The 20,370-nt window shown below is 32.0% G+C and overlaps 1 protein-coding gene and 1 long non-coding RNA gene across 4 annotated transcripts; one reads left to right on the top strand and one right to left on the bottom strand.

Annotated features, from left to right (window-relative positions):
- The first annotated feature begins 602 nt into the window (after positions 1 to 602).
- LOC120274786 lies at positions 603 to 3,848 on the top strand. 3 transcript variants are annotated; one of them, XR_005540993.1, is made up of 5 exons: positions 603 to 1,197; positions 1,353 to 1,420; positions 1,592 to 1,710; positions 3,496 to 3,582; positions 3,797 to 3,838. It is a non-coding gene; the product is annotated as an uncharacterized LOC120274786 (long non-coding RNA). The 3 variants fall into 3 exon arrangements; XR_005540992.1 differs by lacking the exon at positions 3,496 to 3,582 and having other exon boundaries at positions 3,797 to 3,848; XR_005540991.1 differs by lacking the exon at positions 3,797 to 3,838 and having other exon boundaries at positions 3,496 to 3,664.
- A 5,115-nt stretch (positions 3,849 to 8,963) lies between these two features.
- LOC120274839 (putative disease resistance protein At4g10780) lies at positions 8,964 to 18,968 on the bottom strand. Its single transcript, XM_039281380.1, has 2 exons — positions 18,729 to 18,968; positions 8,964 to 11,651 (listed from the first exon to the last, which is right to left on the bottom strand). The coding sequence occupies exon 2, from the start codon at positions 11,476 to 11,478 to the stop codon at positions 9,052 to 9,054; it is 2,427 nt and encodes an 808-aa protein (XP_039137314.1). The 5' UTR covers positions 11,479 to 11,651; positions 18,729 to 18,968; the 3' UTR covers positions 8,964 to 9,051.
- Between the last annotated feature and the right edge of the window lie 1,402 nt (positions 18,969 to 20,370).

Below are 20,370 nucleotides of genomic sequence, written 5' to 3'. Positions count from 1 at the left end.
TAAGCTATGCTACTAACTAATCAAAGACAAATAATGTTTTGTTGCATATTGACAAAAACCTCTTTATGGTTTGTCATGGAGACTAGAACCCCTTTTTCTTATCATAATTACATTTTATTAAATGTATTAATTATATTGTTTAAGAGGATTTATTAAGATAATTTTATTTAGTTTTTAAATAATCCACAAAAATATATATAGAGAGAGAAATAATAATTAAAAAAATCTTCAATATATTTCAAATTTCACAAAAAAAAAATACATTTTATAATATGTACGCTTTTAAAAATAAATATATGAAAAGTACCATAATTAGCAAGAATACTTAAAAAAAAATAAAACAATTTGAAAAGAATTACCATTAAAATATAGTTGGTGTTTAATATTTAGTTACTAAGTTTTAGAAGATTTATTGAAATAATATTTTTCCTCCATAGTTTTGTCTTAAAAATTTAAGAATATACCTCGAATATTAAAAATTATATTAAAAATTTATATTATTAATGTTAGTACACTATTTTAATATACTGAACCCGCAGCGTTAGCGTGGGCGGCCATTACACTAGTATAATTATAATTCCATCCTCTCTCTCTCTCTCTCTCTCTCTCTCTCTCTCTCTCTCCTATCCTTCTCCCAAGACTCAAGCACAAGTTTCGCTCACCAGCCCTCCCCCTCCACTCCCATTTCCAAAACCCTCCAAACAATCTCCATCTCCGCCGCCGCCACCGCCCTCCTCCTTGCCCGTCCTCACCGTCCCCCTTTTTCTTCCCTCCCAGCCACCATTATCCAGTCCGAACCCCAGCCTCAGACCCACTCTCCCTGCTTCTATCCCACTTCCTCTTCTATAATGGGGATGTTGAGGTCGCGAAGGAGGGATTCGAGGGCGTCCTCTCTACTGATCCCTTTGTCGTCGAGGCGTACCATGGGTTGGTAATGGCCTCGTCCGAGAACGAAGATGAGCTTGATGGCATTTTGAATATGAGTTGAGGAGATGATGGAGAAGTGCAAGAAGGAGAATAGGAAAATGGAGCTGAGGGATTTCAAGCTGCTGAAGGCTCAGGTGAAGGTAATACAGGGTGCTATGAAGAGGCGCTGGAGATATATAAGGGCTTGGTGAAGGAGGAGCCTAGATATCACACCTTGGTGTCTCCGATGTCCCACAATCATCACCACCGTCGCCATTCCCAGGATTTCAGGTATGATATTCTTGATTACGCTCTCAACTTTGATGATGGTGGGGATGCCAACGGCGCCTACCTCGCCGAAGATCTGTAGAAGTATTGCAATTTCTCTACCTAGTTTTCTTCTGATTTTTTTTTTTCCTAATTTTTGTGGCATTTTGGGGTTCTAGATCTGCTCACGAAGGACTATAATTTTGATCACAAGTTGACAATCTGGACACAGAGCGCTTCTGTAGTGGTATTGTGATCTATAAACCTTTTGATTGATTTATTTCTGATTTGTTGTTGTTTTGGTGATTACTGATCAAAGTTTTGGCGAATCTTTGGGTTACGAGGTGTTGGATGTTTGATTTCATCTGTGAATTGATGTGCTGGTTATCCCCTGCTCATGCCTTGTCCCTTATTGCAGGCAAAAGTGGAGATCATTGTGACTGAATGTGAGCAGGGGGCTTCTGTGTTGTCTTTGGTGAATGAAATTGGGGCTTTTACTCTTGTTGTAGGACTCCATGAACATAACTTCCCCTAAAGGTTAAGTTTTTTTTTCCTTCTCTCTCCCCTCTGTTACTGATTGATCACTTTATTGCTAATTGCTATGAAGATTAGTTTGTTAGTTTTCTTTGTAATTCTCTGCTTTATTCCTCTATAGGTTAAATTGTTGTGAAGATTACTTGTTGTATTAATTAAATATAAATCTATATCTATATCTAAATCTAAATCATATGTTTGTGTTTAAATGATGAAGAAATTAGGGTTTTTGTTTTGCACTGAAATCATGGCGAAGAGGGATTGGGAGAAAAAAGGAAACCCTAACCCTAACCTTAGGATGGGGAATTTAGGGAAAATGGCAGGGAGGAACGATGATAAAGTTTCCATTTTTGCTTCTTTTTTTTTATTTGGTTGTCCATATGTATATATATATATATATACGTATTTGTGTAGTAGCTCTCTTCTTTTAAAGGAATAGGCGTTTTGTTGCATAAGGTTTGGAAGTTATGAAAAGAAGCAAGTGTCCTTGTGAGGGAGTGGAGAGTTAATATTTATGGTGTATGAGAATGTTGGGAGTGGGAGTAAATGAGGGTTTCTAGGAGTAGCTAGTCATGAGAGTTTGGATGTGATTTATGTTCATGGGGGTGGAATGCATGAAGTAGGTGCTGTTGCTCGCTTTGTACGTATACTGATATTGTGAGGCATTTATTTCCCAAATATATTTGAAAGGTGTTAGCTTTGTTAGCTTAATTACTTGATTCATTGAAATGGCCTTATGATATATAGTTTAATTCTTCTTGTTGTCCAAACTAGAAAGCCTAGTCCTCATTAGAAACATGGTTTATATAGTGGAACGGCTAAATCTAACACTTTTCAGCTAATTTGTGTTTAGAGAGGTTAATTAGGTTATATTTTGTTAGAAGAATTGGTTGACATTCATGGCTCTAATTAAAACAAGTTGCGTATTTCCTTTATCTGCAGTTGTTTAGCTTTACTTGTTAACGCTCAGCTTGCTTTCTAGTTTTGTTCATGTAAAAGCAGATAATTTAACCTATAGAGGAATAAAGCAACTAGTTAAAACAAATAGCTTGTTTAGTTTTCTTGGATGAAAGCAGCAGATAATTTTCTTTGTAATTAAGATCTTTTTCTTTGAACATTTATATTGGAGAGCTTCCAATTATGATTAGAATTCTTTTTCTGGAACAATCCATGTCAAAAGAAAGAATGATGGAAAATGAAGGTGTGTTTAAATGTCTAAGTACACGTCAGCATTCATAATCATTTATTGGAAATAACTACTAGCATCCTTGGATATCTTAGCAATGCCTTTTTATCTAATTTTTGAAATATTGAATATTAGATATTAGGTAATATTATTATCTTTAGTAGGTATGTATTCATCATAATTCCTAAAGGGAGTATTTGTATTGGTGGTTAGAAATCAAGCAACATTCAGTTAATAGGGGGCCTGCTTGGTTAGTTCCTGTTTTCACTGAAGAACCACAGTTCCTCCCTTGGTATGCCATCTTAAAATCCTGTTCAATATAGTTCCTTGCTTAGTGTGTCCAACTTCTCTTGCCAGTCACCAATCAGCTTAGCTCATCACAAATCATAGTAGTTTGAAGCAACAATTCCAGAATTATCTTCATGTTTTAAAGGAATTTGTTATGAGATTCCATTGCTGTTAAATAAAAGGATGGAATTAAATAAATGAAAGAATATAGCACATTATATAACCTTTTTCTGTAGCTTTGAAGAACTTAACACATTATTTATTTTTTTCCTCGTGTATCTTATTAGGTACTTTTTTGTTTTTTCCTCTTGCAGCTTGTCACATCGTGAAGAACTATATTGCTCATCTTCTTGACATCAAGATTCCATTGATATTGGGCAATTCATGATGTTATTTTAATAGTTAAATACATGACTGGCCATCTATCTTGATTTTGACTTTCTCAATCTGAGAAGCATAATTTTAAAATGGCTTTCGCTTCTAGTGGGTAATATGTATGACATACATGTCATGTGATCCAGCCACATATCATCAAAATCAAATCCTGTGAATTGATAATTTGTGACTAGCAAAAATCATCATCATTGATTAGTAACCACTGAACTCATGATGCAGAAGACGCAGCAGTTGAGGTTGATGCAGGGTTACCTGTGCCCCTATTTCTAGGCAAGTATTCAATGTGTCGTACAGCTTTCTACTCATTTCCACATTCTGAATTATTTACTTTTCTTTATTTTGGTCCGAAACCTTGTAACTAGAAGTTGTTCATGATCGCAGAGACGTAAATGTTGATTTGCAATGCACATTATCAGAGGTTGGCTTGGTATTAGGAGGAGCTGAGATTGAAAGGGTGAGTACTCCATCCACTGTCAGCTTTTCAGTGCAATCACCTGGTCTGCTACTTCTTTGATCCTTTAAACCTATTCATCAACACTTTGTCTTCTCAAAGTAGTACTCAAGTCCTTCAGTTTGTAATTTTTATTGATGTTATTTTTTAGATCTCAATATATGCTTGCCAAGGACAATGAGCTTAACTATGCATGAGTGGCAGACCTGCAGCACATGAATAATTAAGAATTCTCATTTTCTTCGACATGATACATATACATAACACCATGTATCCCAATAGTTTCTCATCTCATACACACAGATGCATGCATGTATACATCTCATGCATCGATGACTGCCTTGTGAAAATAGATTAACTTATATATATATACATGTAATATATAATTATGATAATGAACATTGCTAGTAGTCTCTGTTTTTGAAATTCTTAAATATTGCTTTCATTCTTTCCCTCAGTTGAAGGAGTTCCACGCTGACATTGCTGAATCATAATAATATTTGTTGCATTGCTGAATCAGTTGGTTTTGAAGCCGTAGAAAGCATTTGTTAGGGCTATTGTAAAACTCATTATTATTCTGTTTACCTTTTATGGATGTGAAATCACATTGAAGTAAATCTTGATAGCATCTCTGAGCAAGTAGATAAAGCATATTCATCATTGTATTAGTTTTAAGTGTTATTTCCATAACTAATTGTACATTAGATGTAGAATTACATCATTAATTTGATGTTGTTTGATTGTGATACAGGGCTTTGAGTTTAATGAAATCGATCAAGTCCTATAACACTATCCGCAAGGTCATCATGGAGTGGATAAAGAAGGCAGGCCTATTTATAATAAAAGACTGGGACAGATTATAAGTGGAGAAGGATCTTCCAAGCATATGCTTCCTCATGCGTGCACTTTTTTTGGGCATGTCTTTGTCCAATGTTAATTCAGTATATAAAAACGGGTATTATTAAATTGCTAGGCCTTGATGATTGGCTGAACTCATTAAAGGTTAGATTATTTGTTAGTCTTGATGAAGAGGATATACGTTAAACTCATCTTTGGCCAAATTAAGTTTATAGACTTAAACTCCCAGACTCCGCTAAGATACATGATGTATTTCACGTGTCGAAGCTCAAACTTTTCAAAGGGGTTCCACCAGAGGTGACAGGTGGATTACCTGGAGAATTTATAAATCAGCATCCACTGTTGGAGCCGAAGTCAATACTCAAACATCGGGAGGTGATTAAAGGAGGGAAAGTGTTTGCAGAGATATTAGTTCAATGGAAGGATCAGGCTATTGAGGATGCAACTTGGGAGGATGTGGTTGCTTTTACAAAGACTTTTCCAGAATTTGCCCTTGAGGACAAGGACAATTCAAAGGGAGGGGAAATTGATGCACAGGAGGTTGACTCCATCAACAGGTATGGCACTGTTGTGAGAAGAAGTGTGCGCCCAAATCATGGAAGGAGACCCAACTTTTATGAAGACTATGTGATGGGATGAATACAGGATTTGTGGAATGATTAATTACTTAGTATTGATGAATGATGTAATTAGGAGAGAGAGATTAATTGAGAAGGTTGTGATATTCCTGCACAATGTTCTGGCACATCACGTGTTTGATGAAATGCCAAGTCATTAATTCGGTTATGATTCGGTAAGGATTTGCATATAAGTGGAATGAGGAATGAAAGAGAGGGCATCTTTGGCCAAATTATCCTTCTTCTCTCTCGAATCTTCTTTTCTCTTCTCTTCTTCTTCTCTTCTTCTTCTTCTCTTTTCTATCTTTTCCCTGATCTGCAGGTTCTCTGCAACAGTTTTGTTGAGTTATGTCCTCTCGAAGTTGTTGGTAAATTTGTGATTTTAATAACAATTTTTTTTCTTTCCATTTTGCCTGTAAATCAATATAAAATATAGAATATATTTTAATAAAATTAATTTATATAAATTTATTTTTCAAAGAATAAGCAAAAACAAAATGCTTTGCCAAAAACTGTATTTAATATCACGAAAAAAAAATAAAAGAACATAAAATTGTGATAAAACTGTGTTAAATACTGAACCAACTGAACCAATAAAACTGTGTCAAAATTGTGACAAATATGGAATTAAAGTCCGTGCCAAAAATCAACGGTAATGGTTGCCGCAATAGTAAAACACCGTGTCAAAAACAGTGATAAAGTTTAGCACAGTGCTAAAACAATCGTGCCAACATATATTTGTTACCATTGCTATAGATACGATTATTTTTCCATACTAAATACAGTGCCAAAGTCAGTTTGGCACGGTTTTTTAATTCAATTTGGTGTCAATTCTACCGTGCCAATTAACCATTATTCTTGTAGTGCAGTATAGTTGAAAATATTACTAGGCAAAAAATGAGTTTACCTTAAGATTGAGGATTTTCAAGAAATTTCATTTGCAAGGATCCTTTCCTCTATACTATCATCAGATAGAACTTGCAAGGTTTTCTCGAGCTCGTAGTAAAGAAAGTTGGATCTCTCGAGCGCTCTGCCACCAACTTCACAAATCAATTGAACGAACACTAACTTGCTACTCAAACACTATCTCCAATTATATTCAATATTGTACATAATTAACTTGGAATATAAGTTTTTATATTCCAAGTTAATAATAATTACATTAAAGTTTTAAGATTTTTAATGCAAATACAAATTAAAGCTTTAATTAACTTGGAATATAAGTTTTTATGCCAATACAAATTAAAACTATAAGAATTTTTTTAAAAAAAGTTACATTTGACACTGTGTTTAGCATGGCCTTAAAAATTATTAAATTTGCAAGTTTGACAACTGTATTTAGCACTGCATTGGTAAATGAATTTTTCAAAAAAAATTATTACATTTGGCAAGGTTTTTTTGGTGAAGTACAAGAAATTTATTTTTCTAAAAATTAGCTTTGGCATGGTATTTGGCACCATCATAGAAAATTATTAAATTTACATGTTCCCCACTGTAATTGTCACGTTATCAGTTAATTATTCTTTTAAAAAAATATTACATTTGGCATGGTTTTAAAAATTATTAAATTTACTTATTTGATAAGGCATTAATGATTTTTTTTTTAAAAAAAAATTACCCTTGACACTATATTTGGCACAATCATTGAAAATTATTGAATTTGTATATTTGGTATGGTATCATTGAAAATTATTGAATTTGTATATTTGGTATGGTATTGGACATGATATTGGTAAATTATTATTTTAAAAAAATATTACATTTGGCATGACATTTGATACGGTTTTAATAATTATTAAAATTACTTATTTGGCAAGGAAATAAAAATTTATTTAAAAAAAATACATTTGGCACAATTTGTTGTTTTTTTTCAAATTTTGTGACAAATTTAGCATGATTTTTTTTTTTCCAGTACCAAGTTTTCCATGCTGATTTTGGCATTTTTCTTATAATGATAATTTCATATTATATTACAAAAAACTACATTATATTTAAAATTTTAAAAAATGGCGATTAAAATTCTTTTGTAATAATTGGATTAGGTGGAATTTTTTAATATAATGTATTGTTAATTTTTTTATAAATGATAATTAGTAACCAAAAGCAAATTTTACTTTTAATAATTTTTTGAAATAATATATTGTGGTGAAAAAACTTTTGCCACTAGTAATTTTTATTTTAATAAATTATAAATAGTGTATAATATATGAATTAACCACTATAAAAACTATTGTTAAAATAATAATAGTGCATGTAGTAGATAATTCAAAATTTTGCCATTAAAAACAAATCTACAAATCAGCCGTTGTAAATATGATGGGTGTAATCTATAGTGATGATTTTAAAAATCCACCATAGATTTACATCGGCTAATTTATAAATTTGCTGCTAAATTTAATCGTTATATTCTAATTCTCTTATAGTGCCACACTGAGCCGGAATTGAACCATCCAGAGAACAGTTTTGATTTCGGATTATCAGTTAGACTCGATTAAACCATTTTATTTTCTATTTTTTATTGATTGCCTTGCATATCCAAGCATAAATTAGGAAAAAATTCTAAAAGATAAATCCATTTTTCCCTTTAAAGTTTGTCCAATTAACATGCTTTGCTTTAATCTTAATATTATTTTTTACCTTCTTTTATTTTTTTACTAATAGGCGATGGGCGTCCCCATTTAAGAGATTGTCAAAATGATAAACAGGTACAAATGTGCACCAGTTACGGTGATTTTTTGACCCCCTAAGGATTTATTAACTCGATCAAACATTATATGAGGCGATTAGAGTCCTTTTATGTGCATGCTTAGAAGATTTTCATGGATCAAAACGAACTAATAAATCTTTTTTCCATGTAACCCTGGAGAGGAGAGAAATAACATCCTCTCACATTGACTATGAAAAGTAAATGAATATTACTGCTATAATATTATGCAATATTCTATAGTATGTGTTACATGTGTACATTATTGCCGACCCAAAGATTTTGATTTTGGGTCTACTTATTCACCATTCAATATAACAACCATTGAATTATATTATCATCTTATAAATTATTTTAATAAACAAAATAATAAATATTTTTTACTCATTAATCCTTTAACGGGAGTGCTTGTGGTCTATTTGTCAAAATAAATAAAAAAATATTTTTTTTACTCATAAATCTACATGTAAATGAATTATTATTGTTTTATACTCTACATCCAATAAAGTTGTTGTGGCAGTCATTGAATTACAACAAAAACTAATAATATTTTGACATTCTTTATGCCGATAAATTAAATGATAGTGTATGGTAAAATACATGCCCATACAAAAATAAAAATAAAAAATAAAAAACCAAGTAGGAAACGGAAAATTGAAAAGAACATAATTTATTATTAAATCAAAATATCTCAAATTAATTGACACATTCATACAATAATAACAAATCTAGTCTTATAGGCTAGATTACTTCCAAATGAAAATTGTACTAAAACAACATTATTTAAATTAAAGATTATTTCCAACTAATAATGATCTGAATGTAAATTTACAATAATGATATACTAAAATGTTGGTAGGAAGATTCCTGTGTGGAAAAACTTGGTGAGGTGAGATGGGATTGTTGTGTCCTCCCATTCCAAACCCTTCCACCATTTTTTTTCAACGATCACATACTTGAATTTATTATTGACAATGGATGGCTTGAAAGGAAGTTTTTTCAGATTTGGACACCTGAACATGGAAAGCACAGACAAAGCAGGGAAATCCAATGGACATCTGCTTAAGCTCACTAAGTAGGGCATGTCCAATATTCTCAAATATTGTAGGCTAGGAAAGGTGGTGAGGCCTGATGAAGCTTGTTGCATGTCTGCAGGGTCAATCAATTCCTCCATTGCTAAATATTGTATTTTTAATTTCCTGAGGCATGGCAGGTGCAAAACCCATGAAAGACTCCTCAAAGAATCACAACCACAAATGGAAACAGATGTTAACCTCTGGAAGCATTCACTGGGAACTGTTTTTGGCCAAGTGATTTGCTTGAGCTTTGAAAGCGAGTCCAACTTGATATGCTTTAGACTGGCCCCACTGCCATTTATCAACAACTCCTCAAAGCCACAATCATTGATGCTTAAGTTCATCAAACCCTCACCACCATGTTTGCAACTCAAGTCACAAAAGCGGAGGATAGGCATACTGTGTCCTAGTCCTTCCAGACTTATATTCCAAGTTGGAAAATCTTTAAGAAGTCCAAGAGTCTTGAATGAGGTCACATGCAAACCAATCGCTTTAACTCTTCTCTTCAATAAACTCAAATCGTCTGCTTCTAAACAAGTATGTCCAAAGAGATCAAGCACTTGCAACTTGGGCAACCTCGATATTATTGACAACCCTTCTACTCTTCTTGTCGTAAACATTCGTTGTCTAAAAATGAAGCATTTTAATTCCTTCAGTTCTGCTAGTTCAGGTGGAAGTGAATGAATCTCTGTATAGCTGATGTTGAGGTATCGAAGATTAACTAAAACTCGAATTTCTTTTGGAAGAACCTTGGCATTTATCTCATATAGATGCAAGTAGGTGAGAGATGGCATATAAGGAAAAAAGGGAATAGAAACCTCCACGAGCTTCCCATCATACTGTCCTTGGGCCATAAATAAACTCTCAAGATTAGGAAATCGAGGAGAAGTTGGTGCAATAGAAACTTGGTCTTCTTCATCAATATTTTCATAACTTAATAATTCAAGCAGCTGGTCCTTTTCGAACAATATTCGTTCTGTCTCCTTCCATTTAACCGCTTCCCACTTTGAAGATTGTCTTAAATCATCAACCCTTGCACCTGAAATCCATCTGCTCTTTTTCTTCCCACATTCGGAAACAATCCACAGTGCCATATCACGAATCACATCATGTAATTTGACATAATCTTCAGCGACCCGAGAGGACTCCAATCCCAACAAGCATGCTGCATTTAGATTCCCAATGAGATCATATCCCTTGTCAAAAGCTTCTCCAATATTTCCAAAGTCGTCAATCAATCCAAATCCAATCCAATACATTATGAGATCAGACACTTTAATGAACTTATCTTCAGGCCATTGAGCACAACTTAGGAAGCATTCTTTCAAAGTTTCGTCACTCAAATTATCATAACTGACCTTTAAAATGTGAAACAATGATTCTTCCATGTCAGGTGTAGTTTTGATGTCCTTGCATAATGATGTCAACATGTGTTGCCACTCTTCAGGTCTCTTCTTATTCGACATGGCTCGACCAACAACTTTAAGGGCGAGTGGTAAGCCCGAGCACTTCTCCATAACTTTCATTGCCAGTTTTTCAATAGTAGGATTAGAACTAATGACCCCTTCATCTGCATTCTGCTTGAAAAGATCCCATGCTTCTTCTCTACCCAAACATTCAACTTCAATCTTCTTGTCAGCTTTCATACGAGCACACACATCATCTTCTCTGGTTGTGAAGATCACCTTGTGCTTGTACCTTGGACCTCCATCTTTCAAATTGTGGCTAATTTGATGGCGAGGAAGTGGAATACCAAGAATTTCAGGAAGGTCCACTGCCTTCCACATATCATCTAAGAGCAGCAAAAAATCCTTATTCTTCAAAAACTCAAATATATCATTCTTCTTAGAGTGAGATTGCATTCCCAGCTTTTCAGATATCTCCTTTTGAAGCTTCTCAAATTGAGGTTCTTTTGAAACCACCAGATAGATGACATACTTGAACCCCATAATAGTATCGCCACCTTGTAATGAGTTATTGATTTCATTCAAAAGAGTTGTTTTTCCGACCCCACCCATGCCCCAAATCCCCACCATGGATACATTGTCATCTGCCAAGAAGCCGCGAACTTTCTCGAGATTTAACTTTATAGTGTTGCCTACAGCAATTGATGAAGTAGGGATCTCTGTAATTGCTCTTGAAGACTGTGGCTCTATTATTGGTTTGAAATCTTTATGTTCTGTCTTCAAGCGCATGATCTCTTTGAGTAACTCAATTGATGCATGATCTCTTTGAGTAACTCAATTGATCTTTGGCTGATTTTGTAGTTAGCCCGACAATTGAGAGAGCAACTTCCAAGAAGGCAACCTCTGTTGTTGTACTCATGCTTTATTTGATTCATCATAGTTTCTTTACCTTGGAGTTGTACCTATTTTTTTTTGTTAGATTGATGAAAAAAATCAATAACTCTAAAATAAAAAAATAAAATAAAAGTGTTCTAGATCAATTAATGATAAAGCTCATTCCTATCAAGATGTTGTGGTACGGTTTCATGAGAAGAACCAAAATAATAAACTTGAGAGAGATAAAACTTGTGCTTATAAAGGATAGAACAACGAAAATTAGCTATATAAAGATCACAATACTTTATTCCCAATTCTATATTTCGTTAAATCTGTGGTTTATCCACATTTACCTCAAAAAAAAATTTCTATATTTCGTTTAGGATAAATATATATGAGCACCACATATGTAGTAATTTTTAATGATTTTAGATAAATTTCCTCACTGTGTCAGATTTTTGCAACTATATATAATAATTTTGGGTATATATTTTTATTTGTAACCTAAATTTTAATAGAATATTCTTGATATTATTAACCATAAATTTTCTCAACTAATAATTTAATAAAATAATGCAAGAAATAGTAACAAAAATATTAAAAAACTAAAAAAAAATATTGGCATAGAATTCTGGCAATATTTCATATAAACGTATAATTCAAAATATAATGAATGTAATTTAATAAATAAAATTTCAATATTATACATAGAGTACCTAAGAGAAAATTAACAAAGTAAATACAAATGAAACAATGCCTAGTAGAAGAACAACTCAAAACTAAAATAAAAATAATATTCAGAAGAGAAATAAATTGGTAAAATAAATGTATTAATTAAATAATATATTTTTAACTTTTTCAACAACACTGAAAGAATCAAAACCATGATAATTATTATTTTGAGCATTAAATCACATGATCAATGAACTGGCTCTAAATTATATTGTTATTCTTCATTAAAATTTGCTAATACATTTTTGTTAAGAAACTCAATATGTTTATGAAATTCTAATACCTTCTATCATTTGATTTCCAAAATGTTTATCTCTTCAGTTTTTCAACATTTTTTAACATTTTTGAAATTTCAACTATAACCCTATTCATTTTCCATAAAACCCAAAAATAATCAATGTCCACCGTTGATTAAAAAAAACAACCCACAAACTCAGACGTCTATTTTTTTATATAATTATTAAACCCAAACCAGCTAACATGGTGATTTAGTACCTAAATCATTTTAGATCTCTAATTTGGATCACCTATGTAATTAACCCTGTCTAATAAATTTTAACCACCTTAACCAACCAAACCCATTTAATTGTTGGGATTCCTGTGCCTCAGGCGAGCAAAATTATATTTTTTGAAATAAAATTTCGTTCTTTTATTATATTTATTTTGTGTTAAATAAAAGAAAATACTTAATTTTAATTATTTAAAAAATTGTAAAAAAAATTCTTAGCTTTTATTTTTTTAATAACTATGGTTGAAGCTTTTCCTTGTCAAGATTTTTTTTTATTAATTTATAGTTACAATTAAAAGATTAACAATTTTCTTTGTTTTCTTCAAATTATTTATTTTATAATTAACAAAAAGGTATCAATATTATATTATATATTAAATAATTTAAAAATTATTCATAATTTTAAAATAATATTTAAAAATATTTTTATTAATCTAACATTACACTAATAACCCGAAGATTGAAGTATTTAATCTAACACCTAGAGTTTGATGTTTGAATGGGTTCTAATAACTATATATACTCTATTGCAAAATATCATTGTACTTTTCTCCATAAAATAATTTGTTTGAAACATATAATGGAATATTTAATGCAAATAAATGAATGGAATTAAACATCTCCCATTACTAATGTCATATTTAATACAAACCAAGACTTAAATGCAATAAGAGAAATTCTTAAAAAAATTTAATTTTTCTTAAAAATACTCTTGCAACGATTTGTGCATCTACTTTAAATATATTTATAGATATATAGATATATATTGATGACTAAATTAAACGCAATATATGAGACAAATTGTACATCAATTAAATTTTTATGAACTTTGATCAATTTCTTTAATGTATGAATATAAACTTTTTTAAAAAAATTTAAAAAGTCAAATTGGTACATTTTAACTTGAACGAGCTAGTTATACCATAAAAATGACCTACCAAGAAACAACATGCTTTCTTAATGAAAAAAACAACCTTGAAATAGAAAATATATTCAAAAATCACTGAATGTTTAAAAAGATTTATTTGTTGGATGCAAATTTGAACAGTTTTCGCATGCCTGAAATAATTATTTGGTGAGGAAGTGGTATAGTTTTGCATAAGGAGAAACCGATACTTTTGCAAATATATAAATTCCTAAATAAGAATTTTCTAAAAAACTATTAATACCTAAATAGTTATAATCTTGTAAACAAGTTAAGTATGAGAAGAAACATATAGAAGTTTGATTTAAGTCCTCTTAAATTATTATTGCTTTTATTACTCTGTCTAGCGAGTTGTTTTTGAGTGGATATCACATTTTTTTTTCAAACAAAATGGTATGAGATCTAGTTTATTTAATGAAAGAATGGATCAGGCAAAAGGTTCATTTTCTTTTCCAATATCCTTATGTCGAAAATTTAAAAGTTGCACTATAGATGAGAGCCATTATTGGTTCCCAAGGAGCTCAAGAGATAGAGGGAGTAAAAATTTTAGGAGGCCACTGTACTATGGTCGTTTTCCACTTTACTCACTGAATTTGAATTTGTTTCTTTTCAATTACCCTACATTGATTTTGTTTCACTAGGAGGTCACCCATAAGATTCTGATCAATTTTTACTGAGCTAGCCACAGGAATTACACGTCATGCATTAAACTAAAGTTATTTAATCTACGCTAGCTTGGACATGTCAGCAAGATGTGTGGAAAATACACATCAGCGTACACCTCACCAAGAGCTTCTCATGAAATGTTTATGTGTATGCTGATGTGAATGCTTATGTGTATTTCCCACACACCTTGCTGACGTGTTCAAACCAGCGTGGATTAAATAACTTTAGTTTAATGCATGCGTGTAATTCCGCTGGGCAGCTCAACAAAAATTGATTGGAATCTTATGGGTGATTTCCTTGTAAAACAGAATCAATATAGGGTGATTGAAAAAAAACAAATTGAAATTCAGTGAGCAAAGTGAAAAACGGTCATAATATAGTGGCCTCCTAAAATTTTTACTAGAGATAGAGGCTATGAATGTGTCTCAATTAATTAAAGAGTGATCAAAGCAAGGTTGTTGAGCTGTAGCATTCCTATTAAAGATTCTTTGAAGTTATATATAAAAGAATTGAAGAACTGGTATGAGATTTTTAGGATTATTCCTGGAGACCCAAATGTTATCTAAAAGAATGTGCTGATGACCGATAACTAGTAAAGGGTTATTGAATGGACATTTAACCCTACAAGGAAAACTGAGAGTTTTAGGGTATGCATGGGTCATTAACTTGAAAAGCTAGATATTAAACTTGTCACGTTTCCGAGTGTTGGAGAAGGGTATATTTGTTGTACTAGAGGATTATTGCAAATGAATATTTTTAAAAAAAATCAAGATAATAAATTACATATTGACAATATATAAACCAAAAAAATGTCAGCCAACCAAAGGAGGATGAAGAAAAGAATGAAAAGAATGTTGACTCTAATCTCTTTAAATGTTTTGTGAAAAGTTGAAGATGCTTGACTTGTACTAGGCTAGATAACCTTTTGTCATCACATTTGTGAGTAGCTGTATCATATATATTTAGAATCTCTAACAGCTACTAATACAAAAACAACTAAGAGAATATTTCATTATTTGGAAGATAGATTTGATTGCAGGCTATTTTATTTATCTAAAGAGATTAAGATCATGAACGTTGCAACAATGATTTTGCTCAAGAAATAAATTTTAGGAAAGTATTACTTGCTTTGTGTGTTCATACGTGAGAATTAATGCATTTCCATGGATTTTAATGAGATGAACCTACATTTTAAATGCTCAAAGTACGGTAAAAAATCACTTTGGTCCCTAAACCTAAATTCATTTTAAATTTGTTCCTCAACCACTTTATCATGGTCACTTTTATTCCTTTAACTAGCACGGTCAATTATTCCTCTAGCCTTTGTTTGGTTCAAAAGGGGAGGAATAAAAGTATGAGATTTTATATGGCGTAGTTGCAAAAACAAATTTTTATACAGAAATATCTGAAATTTGAATCTTTGAATCTTTGGACAATGGATTTAGAGGAAGACAACTTAAGTGCATAAAATCTCTTAATCAAGTTGCTAAAATTTTCATGATTTTCACGAGGTCCTCGAAAAATAATATTTTCTACGAGATGCGAATACTACTAAAAGCCTAAGGGGCTGTTTGGTTCACGGAATATTTTATTACCATTGGAGATAGGATTACTAAAAATATGATTCTCAAGTCATATTGACAGAAATATATGTAATTTTTGTTTGGTTGAAATGATAGTGAATGATGTGGCTGGAATATAATATTACCATGTATCTAATAAGTATCAAATATATTAAAGTTCATTGTATTTTCAAGTAAATATCTAAATTGTTCAAAAATAAATATTTTTTATTATTAAAAAAAATAAATTCTAACTTTCATATGTTTAATTTTAGTAATATTAATTATGTTAAACTTATTTTAAAGAGAAGGAGGACAAATTGGAGGTTTGGAAGACATTTTTTTATTTTTTATTTTTTATAAAGTTGATACTTTTTAGATTTTATTGAATTTTAAGAGTATAACAAGAAAGAAATTCACATTCTGTCTAGAATGTGAGATTACCATCTATTGAATTAGTAATTACATTCGTGGTAATATTGGATAAATTATCATATTTCAAAAAATATAATATTTTCATTTTATATAACCAAGCGAGGTAAAATAAGATTATCTAATCCACATTACTGGGGTAATATAATATTATCCCAACCAAATGGCTCCTAAGAGTAATTCACTAGGAAATCAAATTTGCAAAGAATTGTTGGTTGATAAATTTCAAGACGTTACACATACACGAAACTATTTGTTTGGGGGAAATAAGTTGGGTTGATTCCAAAACTATGCCACTTGGTTTTGAACGAAGGGAACAGATTCTCTTTGTGATTAGTGAAAGGTGTTTCTATATTATGAATCCTTATATGTGGTTACCAACTTATGAGAAGGTTTTTATAAGTTGTAAAACGTCCTCCATACTTACAGGGGTTTTTTTTTGTTTGTATGTTCTTTTAAAAAAAAATGAGTTATTAATATTTAAGTTAATATGATTGCTATTCGGTTAAAAGTTCAATTGATATATGTCAAAAGATTTAAATAGAATCATGATAATCCCTAAAATACTCTTTTTGCTTTGGTTTACCTCGGTACATTTTAGATTAAGAGTCTCCTATAAATATCTTGAGTGGATACCTACTATGATTATTTTTTATTGTAAGTATCAAGCTTCAATTTATATCATTTTGACCACTAAACTCTAATTTGTGTTCATTTGGAGGGTACTTAGAGAATTTTGGATAAATTTGATGGCATGTATTCCCCAATATATCATCAAATTTTTCCCAAAATCTTCTTGGTACATTCTCAATGAAACACAAATTAAAATTGGATGATCAAAATGATACAAATTTGAGTTGAATACTCAAAAATGAAAAATAGCCCTAGTATGGTACCCACCCAAAAAAAAAGAAAATTCTGAGCTTGCTCTATTTTGAATTTTTTAACCTATCAACCAATAAAAACCTATTATGTTATTTGTGAATTTATATATAAACCTATTATGTACGTACTATGCATATATGGGCTTGTAATACACCCATTATTTTTTAAAAAAATAATTATTTAATACTGAGGTAAACATATTCAAAAATGATGTGGTGCCTGACATGTATTTGACATGTGAGACGTTTCTGTCTTTATTTATAAAATTTTTTAAAAATCTTTTTAAACTTGGAAAATTAACCGAAAATGTATTTTTTTTTTTAATTTGTAAAAACAAGATATTAAAAGAATTAAATTTTAAAAAAATAAATAAAAGATAGGAATTTTAAAATTGTATTACAAAAATTTTAAATTACTTTTTAATAAATTTTACAAAATAAAAAAATTCTAGACTTTTTATATATAAAAAATTTTCTTTAATTTTAATTTTAAAAAAAAAACTTTATAGCAGCTAAGTCATGCCACATTAGTTTTTGAATAAAATATTTTCCAAATTGATGACGAGCCATGATGTGCAGCAGGTCACATATACATTAGCTGCTAGTGCCACAACATTAAAACGTACACACTTTAATATTAAAAATTACAAAAAAAACCATATTTTTGAAAAACAGAAATATGTGTATATGGGCATCGTATAAGTTATGCAGACAAAAATGAATTTCATGAGCAATAGCATAGTATGCGAGCCATAATACTTATTTTAAAAAATATAAACACCAAATGCACTGTGCATCTTAGAATACCGACTAATAGCACACTTAGACTATTCTTAAATCTTGTTTAAACTATCCCTCTTGATTGTCATCTATATTTTCATCAATTGGCATAGAATTTTCTATGTAGGGTGCTTACGTATTTGACGAGGAGGCCAATTTAAACCTTAGCATATATAGAAAAAAAAACACATGTAAATTAAGGCATTAACTCCTTCCATGTACAAGTTTCTCAGGTGCATTATCCACATTCATGTATATACATATATATATATATATAGCCTATTCCCACAACTATAAAATGATAGTCATGATTTCATTTTCACTCCGTCTTTTTCTTAATTACCAATTTTTTTTATTTAAGAAAAAATTATAATTTTTTTTTTTTTACCAAAATGACAAACGTTATCAAAGACAAACATAGAGCACCATCTTTGTCATTCCAGCATTTTATTATTAGGCCCTAATGATGGTTCAAAAATGTATGATTAGTCTAAGAAGAGTGACCGAATATATCATATGAGCTAATGAATTTATTTCAGATAGGTATTTTTGATTTAAATCACATGAACTATCAAACCTATTTTGAAAGAATAAACAAGGAAAAAATTAAAAAAAAAATTTCTATTTTTAACTATCGCAAGATAGTTGTATGAAAAAAAAAAACTAATCCAAACCTCATCATGCCATCTTTGAACTTGAGCTGTGAGTTGCATCCCATGGCTACTGGCCACTAATTCTTGATCTACCAGGACATAATTATTTTTGAGATCTCGCAACGCCCTCTCCACTTCATCCAAAAAATCTTTTGTGCTTGTAATGTAGCGTAGTTTTTCTTTGACAGCAGGGAGCAAGCAAGCACCCAGTTCCTTCAAGCAAGAGGTCACAATCTCCATCAAATTTCTCACTGCTAAACCTCACTGACTGTTGTTTTGATTTGTCAAATGATTGAGAATATGAACATGTAGTTCAACATTGAGGGTGGGTCTTATATTTATGTTACAGATTTGCTTTTTTGATGTATGATTATTTTATTTATTTTATTTTATTATTTTTTAATATTTAAAACAACTTACGAGATGCTCAAAGCTTCATACATTTATCACTGCCTGCTTACTTTAATAAAATAATACGTGTGCCAATTGGCAAGCACATGAGTGTACAATTTTAAAATGATATTAAAATGGTAAAAAATGGAGAAATAATTGCCCAACAACGCACAAGCACATGAGGGTAATACTTTAAAGTCATATTAAAATGACAAAGACAGGAGAAATTATTGTTCAACAACCCAGAAGCACATGAGTCTACTATTTTCATTCATAAGTCTATGTCAATGCACCAGACCCTCCTCCACTTGGATCGATCTTCTCAGTCGTTATTGGGGACTGTCGTTCTCTGTTCGATTCTTTCTCCAACATCAATATTCAGCATGTTAGAAGGTCCGCAAATGGTGCTGCCCATGCGCTTGCTCGCTCTGTCTCCCCCACTCTTGTATCTCATAAAGAATGGTTGCACCAACCATCCTTTCTTTCTGATATATGTTTTAATCGCTACTCTTTCGGAATGAAAAACTCTAAGATCTTTTAAAAAAAGATAATAATTATTAAGCACATGGGTCTACTTTAAAGGTGGGGTTAAAAACAATAAAGATTAGTAAAATGAGTAAAAGTAATGCTATATAACGCGAAGCAACCACACGAACCAGCCACACGAATGATGTGGCTGGTGACGTGGCTGCTTCACGTGGGTGAGATGATTTTATTTTATTTTTATTTTTATTTTTAAATAATCATAAAAAAACAAAAGAATGAATAACTCTTCTCTCTCTCTCACTCTCTTTCGTCTTCGTTCTCTCCCGCAACCCCTCTCCCTGCGCTGATCTTCCTCTCTCCTGCAACCCTCTCCCGGCCGCCGATCTTCCTCTCTCCTGCATCGCTCTCCCGACTGCCGATTTCCTCTCTCCTGCATCGCTCTCCCGGCTGCCGATTTCCTCTCTCCTGCAACGCTCTCCCTGTCGCCGGTTTCCTCTCTCCTGCGGCACGAGTCCCGGGACGACCACACGAACCCGATCCCACTGCCTCGCTCCGACCCCGCTCCCGGCGTTGCTCGGCAGCTAGTTTCCCTCTCTCCTACATCGCTCTCTCGGCCACCGCTTTCCTCTCACTTGCGGCACGAGTCCCCGGCAGCCACAAGAACCAGTCCAGCACCATCACTCCAGCCACCTCCCGACGCTACTCCCCGACAGCCGCTTGCATCTCCTCGAACCCCCGCTCTCGGGCGCTTCTTCCCTTTCTCTTTCGGGCGTGAGTCCCCGGC

Source organism: Dioscorea cayenensis, chromosome 13 (genome assembly GCF_009730915.1).
Source record: "Dioscorea cayenensis subsp. rotundata cultivar TDr96_F1 chromosome 13, TDr96_F1_v2_PseudoChromosome.rev07_lg8_w22 25.fasta, whole genome shotgun sequence".
NCBI lineage: Eukaryota > Viridiplantae > Streptophyta > Magnoliopsida > Dioscoreales > Dioscoreaceae > Dioscorea > Dioscorea cayenensis.
Note: the sequence above shows the minus strand (reverse complement) of the source record. Positions and strands in the feature narration are given on the sequence as shown.

What these genes read in the sequence shown, in the direction of transcription:
- LOC120274839 (XM_039281380.1), bottom strand. Translation starts at nt 11,478, where the DNA reads ATGCGCTTGAAGACAGAACATAAAGATTTCAAACCAATAATAGAGCCA.